The following is a 17,980-nucleotide window of genomic DNA, read 5'->3' as shown; positions in this document are numbered from 1 at the left end:
CCTTCCCTGTCTTATCCTGGTCTTGTGAGTGAGAGTTAGGTCACGACGACAGAGTGAGCGGAACCTTGTCGACTTCAGCAATCGCTCCACCTTAGATTCAGTTGCCCCCTTCCATAGTCATGCATTAGCTGATCATTGTTCCAATTGATTCCGCATGATCGTATTTTCAAGTTTGGGAATTTAAATTCAACCTTTAATCATTCTAACTTTTGGTCTTGAAGAAGACACCAAACAATCATTCACAATACTCTAACTTTAAATTCAACCTTTACTCACTCTCCCCACATAAAAATAAAAAACGAAAAACACATCATAATCCAAAACTAAGTACCATAATGTACAACATACACACAATTCTACAAACACACCTCTTTCTACCTTGACCAAAAAAATTATTGTACTCGATCACATGTGGTTTCATCACACACAGATCACAACAAAATTACAGATAACACAAAAAAATAGACCGACAAAAGGATTTCTTTACACACAACTACAGTCTCCATTCATCATGGAAACCACACAATACTCACCCAACAATACAATACTAAATACTCTACCAGACCAGTTCAACACTCTACCACATAATTCTTAGTATCCACAAAAACAAACACAGGGAATAAGCTAATGCACTACTATGGAAAGGGGCAACTGAGTCTCAAGTGGAACGACTACGGGAGTTGACAAGGTTCTGCTCACTCTATCGTCATGCCCTAACTTTCACTCGCAAGACTAGGGTAAGACAAAGAAGGGACAACCCATCAACGATAATGGGCGAATTAATCACATACGCAACCCGTGGATTATGTTATTCATTTATTTTATTTTCACAAATTACCGCACCAACCAGTTGTAACATACAGATATAAAATTCTTTTTAATTGGATGGTCAAGAGAAATTTCACACCGTGAGAAAAAACTTTATCTTTCGCATGGTAGAACACGTCTTCTTCATAGTAGATATAACCATTAATATATAGAAGCGGCAAGGCCATGCAGACGAATAAGATTTTGCAAATTAAGTTTCCAAGCCTGGTGTTGAAGTTGGACATAAAACACGTAATGAGAAAACATTGATGCAGCAAATAGAAGACATATATAGTATACTTAGCCAAACCAAACACAACTACCAAAATAGCCGCAATGCGCCTCATCACATTGACAAGTCAATTGGACAAAGAGGCCAAGCTTATCCTTTTCGCTTCACTTAATGCATATCACATTATGCATGTCAACAAGGAAAATTGTTCATCAATAGTTTCACATGGAGAGATTGATGTAGCACACAGAAAAATTCAACCAAAAGTTGAATCATATTTTTTCTGTGATTGACAATTTGATTTATTCAGTTCAACAACTGAGTGGGGTCACATTTATTTTCGTGGGAATTGGCTGGTGCCTAAGTGGTTAATTAAACTTCGCCAACATTTAGTTTGACTTTGTTAGCATAATGAAGATTGAAGAAGATTTCAATGGTCTTAATAGTGTGTTCCGTGAACTTGAATGTTCAAACATTCAAACGGAAAAGTAAAGATAATTAGATAATCCCCAACAATAAAAAATAAACAATCTTAAATTATGACCTCTAAATTACTTTCTTTTATTTTTCTTAATAACTCGAGGGGATTGGCTGAAAAAATGCATAGATTTTGCATTACATTTATACGAGTATGCTTTTTGTAGAAACATGTTTTGGCAAGCGCAATGTAAATTGCATAAACTTGTTGCACACAAATATTGAAAGATGTGGTTAAAAAGTACATGGGGCAATTGAAACTTTTTTAGTTTTTTTTTATAAAAGAAAAAGGAAAATCCTAAAGTGACCTTTGTCCTATTGTCACTTGTAAAGTAGGAGGTATAGGTGCATTTTTGTCCTAAGGAAAAGTAGTGTTTCTTTTGTTCGTGTGTGTATTAGCGTTGTAATTGTTTTTAGAAAAGAAAAACTTTCCTCAATGTAAGATTGTTTTGGATATTCGTTTGCTTTCTTTTTTTTTATATGAAACTTTAGAGTTTTTATTTTGGCGTTGTGGCCTTTCTATTTGAACGGTTTGATTTTTGTTTCTTCATTTTTGTTTTTTATAATTGTCACTGTTATATCATTTGTGTGTATTCATCGAATCGATAATTGTTGTTCTTGTTGATTTCCACTTTTTCTTGACAGTAAGAACAGTTTGTAATGTTCTTGTTGATTAGAGATACTTTGCTGTACTAATTATTTTCATGGTGAAGATTTTTCTAAACTAATTGGCGCAATTGAATTTGTGAGACTAATTCGTATATTTGTCATACTTGAAAAATCCATTTGATAATATTAAAGTCTGAGAGCCTAAAATTGCAACATTATAATACTTGAAGGAATAAAAGTATAGTTAAGTCTCATTAATTGGAGAGGAAAAAAAAATTTCAACCCAAAGATGAGTTTTCAAATAAATTTCTAATGTTATTAAATAATACAATAATTAATATAATTCAAACTAGTATAATTTCATGTTTTTTTTTCTCCATCTGTCTCTATGATCTAAAATTATAATCATCTAAATTATATCAAATAATTCAATAATTGGATTTAAAATGCCTTAATTTTAGAAATAGTTATCAATCCGGTCCCACAACTTTTTTTATGATTATCAATCCGTCCCCCCACATCTTCGAAGTATAGCTTACCGAAGGCTTGTCTGTTTATTGTTTAATTGTACAAGTAGCCCAATCAGTAAGTCATTCAATGTTTAATGAGAACCTGATTCAGAATTTGTTGGCGAAGAAGGAAAACTATACTAAACTTTTTTAATACACGAAGTGTGGTAAATTCATTGTATAACTTCCACAAACAACTGGTAAGCACATCCTATTTTCTATTAGAAAATACTATTTAATATACTTCATGGTGATTTTTTATGTACCAACAACATGATTTTTAATAATAAAAAAATATTATTAATTCTTTACTGTTTTTTATGATGAGTGTCTCCTATAAATTAGACTGAAACCAAATTCATGGTTTTAAATTTTGCATGATGCTGGAAAAGAACTTCGAGAAACTCTTATTCTCCTACCTTAAAAAATCCCAATATTGACACAATATGATCACTGCCACCTAAATGTGGCATACACAACTGAGAACACAGAAATGAGGAAGCACCCAAAGCCATATGAAGGCAGGGGAAAAGTAAGGACTAAAGAAACTAACACTACTTTGGCTCTATCATGGAAGGCATAGACATCCATTTAGCCAGCACCGAAAATACATGGAGAACAAATTGGTAAAGCCTATATATGAAAGGCAAAGACATCCTAGTCTCTTGTTGTTTCAGGCATGCAACTGAATTTGGTCACTCTTGCTATCTACAATTTTCCAGTGTTTTCTCACACCGTGTAGTGCTGCTGGATTGTATCAATGTCCAAACCCTTCAGCTTCACCACAGACTCAACATGTCCCTTCAGTGTGTGAAGCTCACGAAGCCTGAAAGAATAGGTGCAATAGAAAGAAATTCCATGCATTAGTAATAAAGACACATATAATATAGAATAAATAAATATTTCAAGAGACTAATTTATATGCATTGTCAATATAATTTGTTTGGTATTATCAATCAGAAATCATGAAGGTATAACTTTTAAAATAATATTATAAAAGTCAACTAATCATACATATCAATTTGTGATTAGATGATGGTTTAAAAGTCTTTTTTTTTTTTACGTTGAATAGACTATTTACTCATTATTTCTATAGTAATTCTTACCTTGCAACTTCAGCTCTTCTCTTGGCCTGCTCAGCAATCTCAGAGAGTTCTCTATAACTGTTCTTCTCATTGAAAATGCCAGAAGTTTCTGGTGGTTGAAGTCCATGCAGGGTTCTCTGAGCATGAGCCCATTGAGCTTCCCTCTCCTCCTTACCGTAGTCTTTCTTGGTGGTGAAGGCAGTCTGTGGCACATTTTGAAACAGTCAATTCAAATCAATGTCATGAAAATTTTCACCATTAGAAAGAGAAAGCTCATAAGCAAATACATACCTTGTTTTCTAGCATGTTTACCCAAGCCTTGCCACTCAATACATAACGGGTGGCAAACTTCATGACATCAAGTGGAATATAGAAGACAATACTGTAGAGCCAGATGACTCCTGCCCAACCCCAACCAATTCCTTTCACCTTTGCGAAGCCCCAGTCAGCATATACTGCTATGATTGTAGCAATCTGCAACAAGACAGAACATATTGTCAAAATATTATTCCTCCCTTCTCTGGTTTTGGTTGCACCCCTACAAAAAATTCAGGGAGATTAAATGGAGCATCATCCTTACCAGCTGAGCAATAACGAAAGCGCAAACTAACAGCATTCCAGGGCGTTCAATAAAGGACCAGCTTCGAGAACGGGTTACAAATATCAAAGCCTGGCTGACTATACTGACTTGTAAATACAAAGCAGACATCATCTCATCATGACTCAAGTGTCTAACTCCAAATTTGTCCTGCAAAAATAATCAAAGTGGTGTTATTTATTTGACACAAAATAAGGACTTGAAAATATGTCTGTTGAATATTTCTTACAGGGAAGAAATCGGTTTCTTTCATTGCCCAAAAGAATATGACAGTCATCAGCGCCAAGTAACTTCCAAGTACAATCCCAGTAGCAAATATTTCTTGCAGTTTCCAGCTATCAGGCAAGGGAGATGGCTTCACCCTGTCCTTTGAAATTGTCATGATTGTTCCTAATAGTATGACAATTATTGTGTCAGAATTTCATAGGCATGAAGAGAACTTGAGTGTAATTCAGAGGAATATCTGCTAAAAGCCCAAGAGCCTTACCATCATTCAGAATAGCAATGATCAAAACCATAAAAGGAGAGAAGTCAAATTTCCATATCAGTGCTATGAACATGAAGCCAAACTGCATTCAGAAAATGAGAGAAGCCAAACTGATGAGTATCCACTCATTCCTTATCATGATGAATTACATATAATCATAACATACTTGTCCACTTACCACTATACGGATAGTAATAGATACTGCATATATCTGAAATACAAAGAAAACAAAGTGAACAACGTCAATTTAGAAAAAAGCTAAAACAAAAGAAATTAGGTTTATGAAGGAAGAAGACAGCAACCAACCGTGTAGTTTTTCATTCTCTGGAAAATAGCCCTGCTAGTTAAGACTGCACTAATAATAACACTCAAACCAGGTTCTGTCAAGACAATATCAGAAGCACTTCTGGCAGCATCAGTTGCATCAGCAACAGCGATTCCAATATCAGCCTTCTTCAAAGCCGGAGCGTCATTAACACCATCTCCAGTCATTCCACAGATGTGCTTCCTCTCTTGCAACTTCTTTACAATTTCATATTTGTGTTCTGCAGGTATAAATAGGAGATAATGAGGAGAGAAGAATAACATTTAGGTGAAGGAAAGAAAGTGAAAGAAAAAATAATCATTGCCGTGAACTGGTAGAGTGTCAACCTGGAAATACTCCAGCAAAACCATCTGCCTTCTCAATCAGCTCTTCTACTGGAAGTGCAGCAATACTTGCATCTTTGTCTTGACCAAGCAAAGAAGCAGATGGGTACATATTAGTTCCCATCCCCAGTCTTCGGCCGGTCTCCTTAGCTATGGCAAGTTGATCGCCTGGAGTAGAACAGAATTCAGGATATTAAGCTGAGCATGCTTGACAATAAATTACTATTTCATTGAAGAGACTCTTTGAAAAACAAAAACTGAGGAAATGAGTTACATTACTTACCAGTAATCATCTTGACATTTACACCAAGATGGAGAGCTCTACGAATAGTTTCAGCACTGTCATGTCTAGGGGGGTCGAACAGTGACAACAAACCAACAAACTGCCATGGAGCACCAGCGCTTTCTTTTGTTTTCTCAGGAACTTCCTGCAGAAGTAGAGCAGAAAGACCAAGGGAGCTTAGTTAATGGAAATGCAAAGTTTCAAAACACAAACTTCAAACATGAAGATGCTGTAAAAACCTGTCTAGCAACAGCAAGTGAACGAAGCCCTCTCTCTGCAAACTTATCAATAATAGCATGGACCTTCCTCTTTGCATCATCCCTGAGGTTACACAAGGTCATGATCTGTTCACAAAATAAACCACATTAGCATCAAAGGATGAGGCAGAAATCTAAGTTTCTGTACAAACAGAGTCATGAGGTTACCTGCTCGGGAGCACCTTTGCTTGCCCGGTGCCAATTTCCATCAGCATCAATGTAAGTCAAAGCAGTTCTCTTGTCGACAGGATTAAATGGTAAGAAGTGCACCTCTCTTACCCCAGCCCTTGCCTACACAAAGCATAAATTTGTTCATCACAAATAGTCACATCAACATTTTTTAACAATTAACTGAACTATAGAAACTGATGCAATTGAAGACAAGTTAATACCTCTTTTGGATCGGCAAGCATTCCAACAATGGCAGCATCTATTGCATCCTGGTTTTCAGTCCTGGAAGCCCTTGCAGCAAGAAGGATCACATGATCCTTTTCCACACCCTTTGCGAAGACCTCAATCAAATTCTTGTCAACACTCAGCTTGTTAAGTGTGAGTGTACCTGTCTTGTCGCTGCAAAGGACATCCATACCAGCCATTTCTTCAATGGCAGTCATTCTCTTGGTTATAGCACCCTGCTGAGAGAGCCTATGAGAACCAATGGCCATTGTCACAGACAACACAGTGGGCATAGCAATGGGAATTCCTCCAATCAAGAGGACCAAAAGGTTGTCAATTCCATCTCTGTACTTACGGTGCTGAATTGGGTACATGACTATGATCTCAGCCAACATACCAACTGCAATGGAACAAATACAGAAGTTTCCAATTGCTGTAAGCACTTTCTGGAAATGTCCAACTTGGTTGGTACTATCCACCAGGTGAGCTGCTTTGCCGAAAAATGTGTGGACACCAGTTGCAATGACAACAGCTTCAATTTCACCTTGTTTACAAGTTGAGCCAGAGAAAACTTCTTCTCCAGGACCCCTGGTTACAGGAAGTGACTCTCCTGTCAAAGCGGATTGATCAACCTTCAAAGGATCACCCTCAAGAAGACGAGCATCAGCAGGAATGATATCTCCTAGTTTGATGCTTATGATGTCTCCAGGAACTAGAATAGCCGCTTCTTCCTCAGTCCATTTACCATCTCTAAGGACCTGCAATAATGATAATTGAGTCAGTCATTAAAGCATGCTTAAACTTGTTACCCCTAATTGCACAAACAGTTCAAAATAGTATATAACATCACAGTTCATAACCATTTTTAATTTTGTTTTTCAACAAATGTAATGTAAGAACTAAGAACTCTAGTTAAACTTCAATTTATTACCTTTGTCTTGGGAGCAAGACCAGCCATAAGAGCAGCAGCTGCATTACCAGCATTATTTTCTTCAATGAAACTGATGGTGGAGTTGATCACCAACAAGCAAACAATACCCACAAAATCTTGCCAATCTGGGGGCTTCCCATCCCCATTTGCAAGAGCAATTGCCATAACAGCTGCAGCTTCCATGACCCATGACAGAGGATTCCACATGAACCCAAGAAACTTGAGAAATTTACTTTCCTATATCATTAAAATTGTTACCAATCAGCATTTGCGTTTTAATGATTGTATCATAGTCATAGAGATATATTAGCCAATCTTGATAATGGAAGGAAAGGAACCTTTTTCTCCTCTAGCTTGTTTGGCCCAAATATTTGAAGCCGATTGGCTCCTTCGTCCGAGGACAATCCTTCTCTGGTACATTTCAATTGCTGAAACACTTCCTCAATAGGAATGCGTTCCTGTGAATTAACAAATTGATATTAGAAAAATGGATCCGTAGCACATTCCCCACCACAAGAAGTAATCCTGCAAATTGAGTCACTTCTCAAGTACTACCACCATTTAGCAGTTTCTAGTTTTTGCCTTTCAAAGATTTATGAATGCAATTATTTCATCTTATTTTATTCATTAATGTTTTTGACTTTCAAAGAGCTTTTAAGTTCTTTTATTTTTGTGCACTTATTGCTACACCCTTGGTATTTGGGTACATTAACGAGATTGAATTGAAAACTTTGAGAATTGAGAGCACTTAGCGTCATAAGATCACGTTTCTTCTTGGGGTTGAGACGTGGAGATGCGTTTCAAACTTCTACTTCTGCTACGCCAAATTACCAAATTATAATAGTAAGACCGGTAGAAAGTGATGGTACAGCCAAAGACTCAAAAGGTTAGAATGGAGGACTACTTAGGTAATATTTAAAAACTACATTTATTGCTAATGTGAAATCTATTAGACGAACTACCATAGCAAATTAAGTTAAATTGTTTCCAAAAAAAATTATTAACGGGTATCCACTTCCTAAAATTATTTATAGAAACAGAATCAAAAAAATTCATTTTGATTTTTGAGTGTCAAAACAGTAAACAAATTTATTTTTTAATTTCACTAATCTATAGTTGAAGCGGAGAACAGAGAATTAGAAAAATGTGAGCCAAACGGGGCACAACACATTAGTGGCTCACGTTCAACAGAGTCCAGCATCACAAAAGCGTTGACTGACACCACCCAAGAAAGAAAGTGTTTTTTTTTGTGTCATATGGGACAGAACAACTATCCCTCCATGCGTAACACCTTGCAACGGCCTCCACATTCAATGTTTTTTGTTCACATTTCATCAACAACAACTTGAACAAAACCAAGTTGGTCTATCTACCTAGTAACAATATGGTATTTTAAGGTATTGCAAACAAAAGTCGTAAAAAGATTAACAAAAAGATCTAATAAAATACTAACTATTACTAGTATTAAATAATTCTTACCTTTTCTAAACATTTTTTATTTTTAATTAGAGGTGCAGTACTTGTACAAGAGGACGTATCTTCATTTATATTTACTATATTTTATAATATCGTAGTATTTTATAATTATAATGGTCATGTTAAAAATTGCAAAAGAAGTCGCGGGCAATAAGTGAAAAAGTGGACCCTGAGTCAGGACTAAAAAGCATCTTTAATAATGAGAATTTGTTAATGAAGGTTCTTAAGTTATTTTTTTTATGATTTTTATAGTATTTTTTTAATCTCTATAATATCATGTGATTATAAAAAAAATTCATATTTCAATATTAAAAAATTTCAATAAATTCACTTTTTTATTTTTTTTTATTTAATTATAATATTGTTATGTTTTAGATAAATATTATTTTTTATTATTAAGAAATAATTTCTTCCAGTTTCTTGTAAAAGATATCAATTTTATTTTTAAAAAACTCTAATTGTCACATAAATTTATTCTAATAAAAAAATTATAAAAAATAATTTTTTCACTTAACAAATTCTTCAAGAAACTTCAGAAATGCTCAAAGGATCGTTAAAACATAAATGTGAAAGTTACTATGAATAGGGTTAATCAGATGGGGGCAGAATGCACAAGAAATGAAAAATAAGAAAATAAAAAGTACCACGGCAAAGTACTTAAAATTCCCTCCGACCAAACACGGTGCAGAAAGTGACAGATAGGCACAGAAAATAATTATGTACACACCCTCGACAAATAAGAAAAAATAATAGACTTAAGCAAGTTGAGCAATGGATCTCTTTTGTCTCTAAACACGTTAGATCCACTAAGAACAAAAGAGATGAGCTTTCAAAATATATTTATTGAATTTTTTTATTCTGTTTTAAATAAATTATTATGTTATTTTATATTTTTCAATATTTCAACTATTAAAACATTTATAATTTAATAAAATAATTTTTAACTATTAATTAGCAAGTAACTTTTCAACTCTTACCTAATTTTTTAACTGTTATCTAACTTTGTCGAATATAGCTATAATTATTCGAAATACTTAAAATATCACGGTATTCATTCTCTGAAATATTTCTTATTACATTAGCCTCTGAAATTTTCAAAATGTCATTATATCCTTTATACAAAAATGCTAACGCAATCCTTCAAAAAAATTACTGACATAAGATTCAGGGATAAAGTTTTTTCAAAATATTAAAATGATCTTTTGTCGTAAAACATTTTGAAAGACTAACAAAACAAAACTCCAGATATAGCTTTGAAGCAACGTAACGTAATCCTTTGCTGAATAAATTTATCCGTAATTCACGTTTTCGATAAGATTTTTTTAATATATAAAAAAAACTATAATTGCGGGTTGCTTTTGGAATCATATCGTGTCCCTTTCGGAGCATGTTGCTTCACCTAAACTCGGAGCCCTCTCTATAAGTTTATACCTTAAATTCTTTTTCTCCTCAATGAAATAGTCAGGGAGAAAAAAAAATTATATACGAAAATAATATTTTTTTTCTCTTTTATTCCTCTCATATGTTAGATCAATCTCTCTAAAAAAATTGTCGTGTTAAATTCAACATATTTTGAAAGGAAAAAAACATGGTAAAAGTAAAATGACAAAGCGGAATTCAACCTCATATTCATAAATGTACACTACCTCAGAATGAGAGAATCAGAAAGAAAGAAAGAAAGAAAGAAGACTCAAAAAAAAAGAAACAGAATAGAGCAGAACAATTATTTGAGTGGGGGGGAGGAGTGTATGCTGAACATTTTGCTAGTACGATTGAGAAATCTCAACTTCTTTCAGTGTGAGAGGTGAAAGGGAAGGGGTAATCAATGAAGCGTAAACAGAAAAATCAAAACTTTATAAGATTTAGCAATAAAAAACTTGAACACAGAGCAAAAACAGAAATTGTTGAGAAAGCATACCAGATCAACGGTCTCATTCTTGATTTCCTCGAGGCTGATTGCTGCCTTGTCAGCTGCCATGAGCAGAAGAGGTGAAAGACGGGGGAATTGTGAAGAGAGAAAATGAATCAAAGAAGGGTCATGAATGAATATTAGGTTCTTGCAATGGAGAAGGGTGAGAGCAGAAGAGATACTTTGGTGTGTGTTGGTTTTATAGTACCCGAAACGAAAGAGGGCATCACAATTAAGACTCCGATTTGATTTATGACTTCTCCTTTTCCCACACGATTATGATGTTGACCGCGCTGAGATGCGCCTTGGACTTCAAAACCCCTATACTAATTAATTTCGAGGTTATGCTTTTATTTATGCCTCACGCAAGATTCAAGATTTGGTAAAACTTTGTTACTCTTGTTTTGTAGGGATGTAAATATATTCACTAACCACCCCAAGATCTCAAAATAAATACTATATGAAAAATTATTCCCTAACAGACTCCTTTTTTAAATTAATTATAGCGAGTGTGATTTGGTTGGTTATTTTTTTATATTTTAATTTTTTTCTCGGGATAGATATTATTGGTGCCCCTCAATCCATTGGGAAAAAACTCAATCTCCCTTGCAATGCATGAAATGAATATAGTCGAATTAAGAGAATAATCTTGCACGTAAAAGAAATGAAATATGGATTTTTTTCACTAAATAGATAATTCATCAACATGTAAATGCAAAAAAAAAAATCTTACGCCATTATTTCAATCCTATGAATTTTTTCTTTTTTATACTTTTGTAAAATGTAAATGTTTTGTAAAATTTTAATTGATGAGCATTTAATATATTACATGAAATGCTAATGATTTTTAGATAAATACTAATATTCTTTCTATAAAAGATATTCTTCGTGTTGAAAGTATAAAAAATATTTAAGGCTTATTTTTAAAAGTTGATGATTTTTTCTCATTAATAAGATGTTATATGTTGAAAACTCGTTCACGGATCCTTTTAAGACATTCATTGCCAAAACCTTAAATATATTGTAACTTTTAGAAGAAGAAAAAAAATACTTTTTTCATCCCATTATAATTGTTGTATAAGAGGAAAAAAATGTCTTAAAATAATTGTTATTTTAGCCTTTTAATATAATATTAATTATATTTTATTAGATAAGTGGTCTCAATAACTTAAAAGGAATGATGAATTAAGTTTTACCATTTTTGTAATAATAGCTTGTTGTATTGCAGGATTAATCTTGAAGTAATACTTATTTTTTGAAATAACCTTTTGATTTTTCTTTGGCATCAAATTATGTATTTATACATTCACACCTTTTTTCATTTATATCTTTATAATATTAACGCTAGACAGTAAAATATATAAATAAATTAATGATGATATAAGGTTAATTTTGTAAAATTATTATTTTCTTTCATTTATTTATTATTTTTTCTTGACCTATGTAAAACAACCTAGGTTGTCAATCATTTTAGGATGGAGGAAGAATTTAAATAAAAGTAATATTTTTATGATGCATTCAAATATATAGGTCTTGTAAAAAAATATAGAGGTATTAAAAATAACAAAAATCCCTTTTGAAAATTAACAAAATTTTATATTTAAATTAAAATTAAAGTATATTAACTCATTGGATCAGCCAAGAAATGAAAATTTTAAGTAAATATTTGAATTGATTTCTTGAAGAAAAAGAAAATATTTGGTTTGGTTGTGAAATCATGGTGAACTATGGTCAATCTAGTTACTCAAATTTATAATATTTAGTTATCAAAATAAAAATTACTTTTAATTGGCAAGGCTTTTGAGAAGCTCACTAACTCATTTAACTAGTCTATAAGCTTCTCTTTTTTTTTTTATTATCAAAATTTAAGTTTATTTAGTATGAGCTTATTTTAATAGTTTATTTTTTATAAGCTAGTTCAGGTAGTTTATTGTTAGTTTCAGTTTGAGTTTTTTTTTATAAATATTATATTCACTAATTTTTTTTTATAAATACTTCTTATGTTTGAGTTTTTTTTATCTACAAATGTCAAGACTTGTATGGGGTGGTTGTAAGTTTTTTGTTTTTGGTTTTAAAATGTAATTCTCAAAACAAAATGTATTTGACGGAAAGGAAACTAAAATGATTTTTAAATCAGTTTCGAAAACACTTTTATATTCATTTTCAAAATCAAGAAAAAAATGTTTTGTTAATTTGATTTAGTTTTAAAAAAATACACATTTTTTCACATTTGACAATTGCATTTTTTTGTCATCACCATTACCATTATTATCACACCGCTCATAGCATCGTCATTGTCACCACTACAACGACCATTGTCATTGTTGTCGCTGCCACCACTATCACCACTATCTTCACCATCACCATTACTATCACACCGCTCATAGCATCGTCATTATCACCACTACAACGACCATTGTCATTGTTGCTGCCGCTGTCACTATCACCACTATTATTACTAACATTACCACCACTACTATCAACGTTAATGTCACAACCATCATTATCGTCACCATCACCATCGTTATGACCACCGACATTACTACTACCATCACCATCCTCCTGTCATTGTCACCATCACCACTGCTACCACCTCTATCACCACCATTGACTGTCATCGCCGTCGCCACCATTGACATTGTTACCATCACTTCACTTGTCACTACAGTCACCATTGGTACTTTTACTATTGTTGTTGTGATACTACTACAATCATCATTGTTATCACTTCAAACAAAAACACTCTTAAAATAATTTTAATAAAATATGAAACTTTCAAAATAAATTTATTTTTAAATTTGATTTTAATTTTTTTTAAACCAGAACTAAAAGCTGATTATTATTTTTAAATTTTTCTAAACTCAAGCCTAAAATTTACCCCTACTTAATTGTTAATTGTTGTTTTTTTTAACAAAATAATTTAAATTGAATATCTCTTTTTGATTTTTTTTTTCGAATATCAATTCAACCTTATACTTTTATTAAATTTGAGTTTAATTGTCATCTTACTTAGTTAACACATTTGTCAATAAAAGTTTATCGTATTTTAAATTAAAAGTGAAATTGTATGTTTGACTCATAGAGGTAAAAAAGTACAAAATTTTCAACGCCTGAGAATATTAGCTAATTTTAAACTTTGACAACAACAAAAAAAAGAACCATTTTCGTTTGAAAAACTAACTACCAAAGCGATAAACAGTTTTATAAATCATAAATATGTATTTTAAATATTCCCCCGAAATTAATAAATATTTTAATGACCAAAATATGACGCAAAAAGTTGTATCTCAACTACTACAAAGATACTCATTTAAAAAAAACCACTACAAAGATGCTACTAATAAATTCTTATAACTATTTTCAATAAAAAAAAAATATTGTTACCATTAATTTGTGATCCGTTTTCTTAAAATAGTTATCAACATGCAAATACAAATAAAAAACTCAACAAGATTTAGGTCTAATTTAAGTTTATAAATAAATTTAGGTCTAATTTCCGTAAAAAAATATATTCTTGAGGAAGGATAAATAACTTTAAGTGTACCTAAATTTTGATTTAAAGATTAATCTTATAATTAGCATAACAGATTAAAGTTTATGGTGATATCTAAAGATTCATTCAGGAATCAAAATCCTAATTATAAAAATATATAAATCCTAACCAATATCCCAAGAATATAAATATTTATATTGGGAGACTAAAAATTACATAGTATTATCTTTTTTACATTCTTTTATAATTTATACAATTTTTTTTATATAGTTTTTTAACCAACCTTCTAAACTAAAACCATAAAAATAAGGAGAGATGGACTTAAAATAGAGTTGGTGAGCAACTGGAATTCAATGTAGAATAACCTCACAGAGATGTTGATGACGAAGAAAATTAAATTGCAGCATAGTTCCATTTCACACTCGTCACTTAGGTCAACTCAATGCCACCTATACCACGTGACGTGGCAGCAGAAACTATCAACTTGCCATGCCACGTCATAACTATTGGTTCAGAATCAGATGCGCTAAAGCCCATCGTATGTCGCCCCCTTATTGTTATTGGCCATGGCTAACTCACAAAGAGACAGGCCTTGGTTTTTGACTGAATCATTCAAATCAAACTTTCATTTTTACAGAAAAAAAAGTATAGAATTATGTATATATTATATTTTCATAACAGTTTCTATATTTTATTTTTTATTTTCTTAGTTATATTAATTAACTTTATAACATATGAAAAAATAAAAAATAAACTAAAATTATTAATTTTCAAAAGTTAAAATATTAAATATCTTTATTTTAAAATAAAAAGATCAAAATTAAAAAAATAGATAAAATAGAAGGACTAAAGTTATTTTTTCATTAATTGTTAGTTAAATTCTTCCATGTTTACAAACCATGTAAGTAAAAAATTAAACATAAGTCCTCGTGGAAATTAAGAAGAACGCGGCATCCTCATTGCTTTAATTTAAACCTTCAACCCACGTTTGAATTTCTTTTTTACTTTGAAATTTTTTTACTGACCGTTTTCTTTGTTTCTTTTATAGATCACAATATTCTATTTATTATGAATAAAAAAATATTTAAGTTGGATAAAATTATTATAGTTAATATTTTTTTAAAGTTTCAAGTATTTAACGTAATTTTATTCTTAAAATTTTAATTCAAAATTATTCATTAAACTAAAATAGCTTTGCACCAATTAATTCATGCACCCGATGCTACTTGCCGTTTACTTTCATTGTTTATCTTTCTGCAATTTTGAGTCCGGGTTGGTAGATTAGAAGTAAAAGCATTATTTCCAACTTCACCTTTGCACGTTGGCATTAAAAATAGTCAATAGTAGGCAAATGCACATTGTCAACTAGGAGACAATATTTTATTTGAATATATTAAATAATTATTATTTTTATCCCATAAAAAAGTATTGTCTCCATAAAATAATTTATATATATAAAATAATGTAAAGATAATTAAAAAATAAATAAATGAGTACTAATTTATTAAAGAGATAAATGATAGTATATTAAGAAGTTATTTAATATTTTTTTTATAAAATTTAATAAATTAATTATATTTTTTAATATCTATCGCAAAATTTTAAACGGTCAGAAAATGATAAAGTTAATAGTATGACGCTTAAAATTTTGAATATGTATGACCTTTTTGTATTTTATCAAGCAATGAGTTTCACAATGTTGAATTGGATATATATATTTTTTAACATGTTTACTTATTTAATTTAGTACGTTAGGAATAGAAAATAATTATGTATAAGGTATTGCATCGCGTCTGTTGTTATGAATCTAACTTAAGACCTCGTTGACTATATTGTCCAAGAGTATAATTTATGTGAGAAATGAGTACGTAATTAGTTGTACTTTTTATACTTCTAAATCACACATCTAATATTTGGAATCAGCAGATCAGAACATATCTCTACTTACCCATAACGATTTTCTCCTTCCTCTTCCTCTTTCTTTAATTAAATATCAACGTGAAATCTTTAATTAATTCCATGAAAGGTAGTTTACGTATGAAATTAATTTCTTTTGCTATTTTTTTCTCAGCTGTTCATGTATTGTTGATGTAGTTGTGTTAATATTTAATTTTATAATTCAATTTTAAAATCATATGATTTTTGAAGGACAACACAGGGACAACAGAGAAACCAGATCCTCTACGCATGGAATAATAAAAAAAATCACTAAATTCCACTTTTTGAACAAGGAAGAAAGGGAGTTCACGCATAGAACAATAGAGAAGTAGTTGTAAACCTCCATTTCTGGAACAAGAAAGAAATGGAAAAAACTCCTCCCTGTTAACTTGAAAATATGCGGGTCTTACAATTTTTTTTTTTTTGTGTCTTTCTCTCATCAACCGAAAAATTCTAGTGACAACTAATAGTTCATATATATTAAAGAAATACGGGATAAACGCGGCAGCTATTAATTCATATATATTAAAGAAATTGTTTAGTAATTTTATCATGTGAACAATGTAAGAAAATACCATATTTCTGACAGTTATCCATTGACAGCCACAATATTGACAATATATAAACGGTGAACCGTGAAATTACCAATGGAAAAATTACCCTAATGGACACCATTGAATAATAATTAGTTTTAATTTATTTTTAATACACGGCATTATTTTTCAAAAGAGTGGGATTTAAAACTTGTAGGACTGACAGTCTGACACATCATTATTAAAAAAAATTATATTAAACATTTCTATTTAAACTTCTAAAAATCTCAATTTCTGGCTAATAAATTAGACATGACACAAATCAGGGGTGCATTTAGATAAACAATTTAATTGAATGTTTATTGAATCAGTACTTGTTTTTAGAGTTATCGAATCAGTACTTGTATCATATACACTAATATATAAATTATTCTTTAATTATAATTAAAGAAGAACTATAAGCATATTATTTCATACAAAATGTAAGTTATTTTCATATATTGTCATTGAAAGCTTATTGAAATATGATAAAAATAAATTCAAATAAAATATAAAAAAATCTTCAAATTAAATATACAGTGATGTTCGTAATATACATAAATATTTCTGACAAGGAGACAATGTTAGGCACCAAAAAGACGATGCTGCCACAACTCCTAAATCTATAACTAAAAGAAATAAACATAAAATTAATGTTCTTCATCGACCAATTCATTACATAGCACATACCCTATGTAAAAAGGAATTTAGAAAAAATATCAACCATACAAATGACATAATTGAGTAATTTTTTAAAAATAAAATAAAACTAAATAATATAAAATGATAATATCTAAATCTTCTAGTAGCAGAATGTTATGTTATCTGACAAACATTTATGAGATTTGTATATTACGAAAGAGGGTACTCGCCAATTAGTGGCGACTGGCTAGGATCACCAGGCCCACTTTTATATTCCATATCAAGCAATTGAAAATTTTCCCCTTCTTAATGTGTGTGTGGTTCTTAACTTATCAATCACACGACGAATAGTTATCTCTTTTAACCTGTAGGAGGAATTTTCACAACGAAAGTCTCACGCAGGCATTTACAAATATAGCTGCAATTTCTGCATAAGATATATAACGTTTTTTATTTGTGGAGTTCAGTTAGTGTCAAATTCCAAGCTTCTCTTTTATTCAGTTTTTTTTTTTTCTTGTTGGCTTTCTTACGGTCAATGTGCTGTGCTGAAATGCCCACATTTTTTCAAAAAATATATATTATGTATCCATTCCTATACAACTTTATCTTAGCCAGTTACCTCATTTTATTT

At 31.3% G+C, this 17,980-nt stretch overlaps 2 protein-coding genes across 2 annotated transcripts; both read right to left on the bottom strand.

Moving 5' to 3' along the window:
• Window positions 1-3,015: 3,015 nt before the first annotated feature.
• On the bottom strand, window positions 3,016-11,033 carry LOC114381848 (plasma membrane ATPase 4). Its single transcript, XM_028341071.1, has 16 exons — window positions 10,714-11,033; window positions 7,658-7,777; window positions 7,320-7,556; window positions 6,385-7,146; window positions 6,161-6,283; window positions 5,975-6,079; window positions 5,736-5,880; window positions 5,456-5,620; window positions 5,111-5,349; window positions 4,983-5,015; window positions 4,805-4,886; window positions 4,547-4,707; window positions 4,300-4,467; window positions 4,011-4,193; window positions 3,741-3,922; window positions 3,016-3,460 (listed from the first exon to the last, which is right to left on the bottom strand). The coding sequence occupies exons 1-16, from the start codon at window positions 10,771-10,773 to the stop codon at window positions 3,364-3,366; spliced, it is 2,862 nt and encodes a 953-aa protein (XP_028196872.1). The 5' UTR covers window positions 10,774-11,033; the 3' UTR covers window positions 3,016-3,363.
• Window positions 11,034-12,984: 1,951 nt separating this feature from the next.
• LOC114381700 (AP2/ERF domain-containing protein PFD0985w-like) lies at window positions 12,985-13,379 on the bottom strand. The gene is made up of 2 exons (XM_028340927.1): window positions 13,350-13,379; window positions 12,985-13,266 (listed from the first exon to the last, which is right to left on the bottom strand). The coding sequence occupies exons 1-2, from the start codon at window positions 13,377-13,379 to the stop codon at window positions 12,985-12,987; spliced, it is 312 nt and encodes a 103-aa protein (XP_028196728.1).
• Between the last annotated feature and the right edge of the window lie 4,601 nt (window positions 13,380-17,980).

This window comes from Glycine soja, chromosome 13 (genome assembly GCF_004193775.1).
Source record: "Glycine soja cultivar W05 chromosome 13, ASM419377v2, whole genome shotgun sequence".
In the NCBI taxonomy this organism is placed as follows: domain Eukaryota; kingdom Viridiplantae; phylum Streptophyta; class Magnoliopsida; order Fabales; family Fabaceae; genus Glycine; species Glycine soja.
Note: the sequence above shows the minus strand (reverse complement) of the source record. Positions and strands in the feature narration are given on the sequence as shown.

Excerpts from the sequence above, each read along its gene's own strand:
- LOC114381848 (XM_028341071.1), bottom strand. The coding sequence starts at position 10,773 with ATGGCAGCTGACAAGGCAGCAATCAGCCTCGAGGAAATCAAGAATGAG. Across the intron at positions 6,284-6,384 it reads TGCTTGCCGATCCAAAAGAG|GCAAGGGCTGGGGTAAGAGA; the intron begins GTATTAACTTGT and ends TGCTTTGTGTAG. Across the intron at positions 5,881-5,974 it reads CACTTGCTGTTGCTAGACAG|GAAGTTCCTGAGAAAACAAA; the intron begins GTTTTTACAGCA and ends CTACTTCTGCAG.
- LOC114381700 (XM_028340927.1), bottom strand. The coding sequence starts at position 13,379 with ATGGTGACTGTAGTGACAAGTGAAGTGATG. Across the intron at positions 13,267-13,349 it reads TAGTGACAAGTGAAGTGATG|GAGGATGGTGATGGTAGTAG; the intron begins GTAACAATGTCA and ends TGACAATGACAG.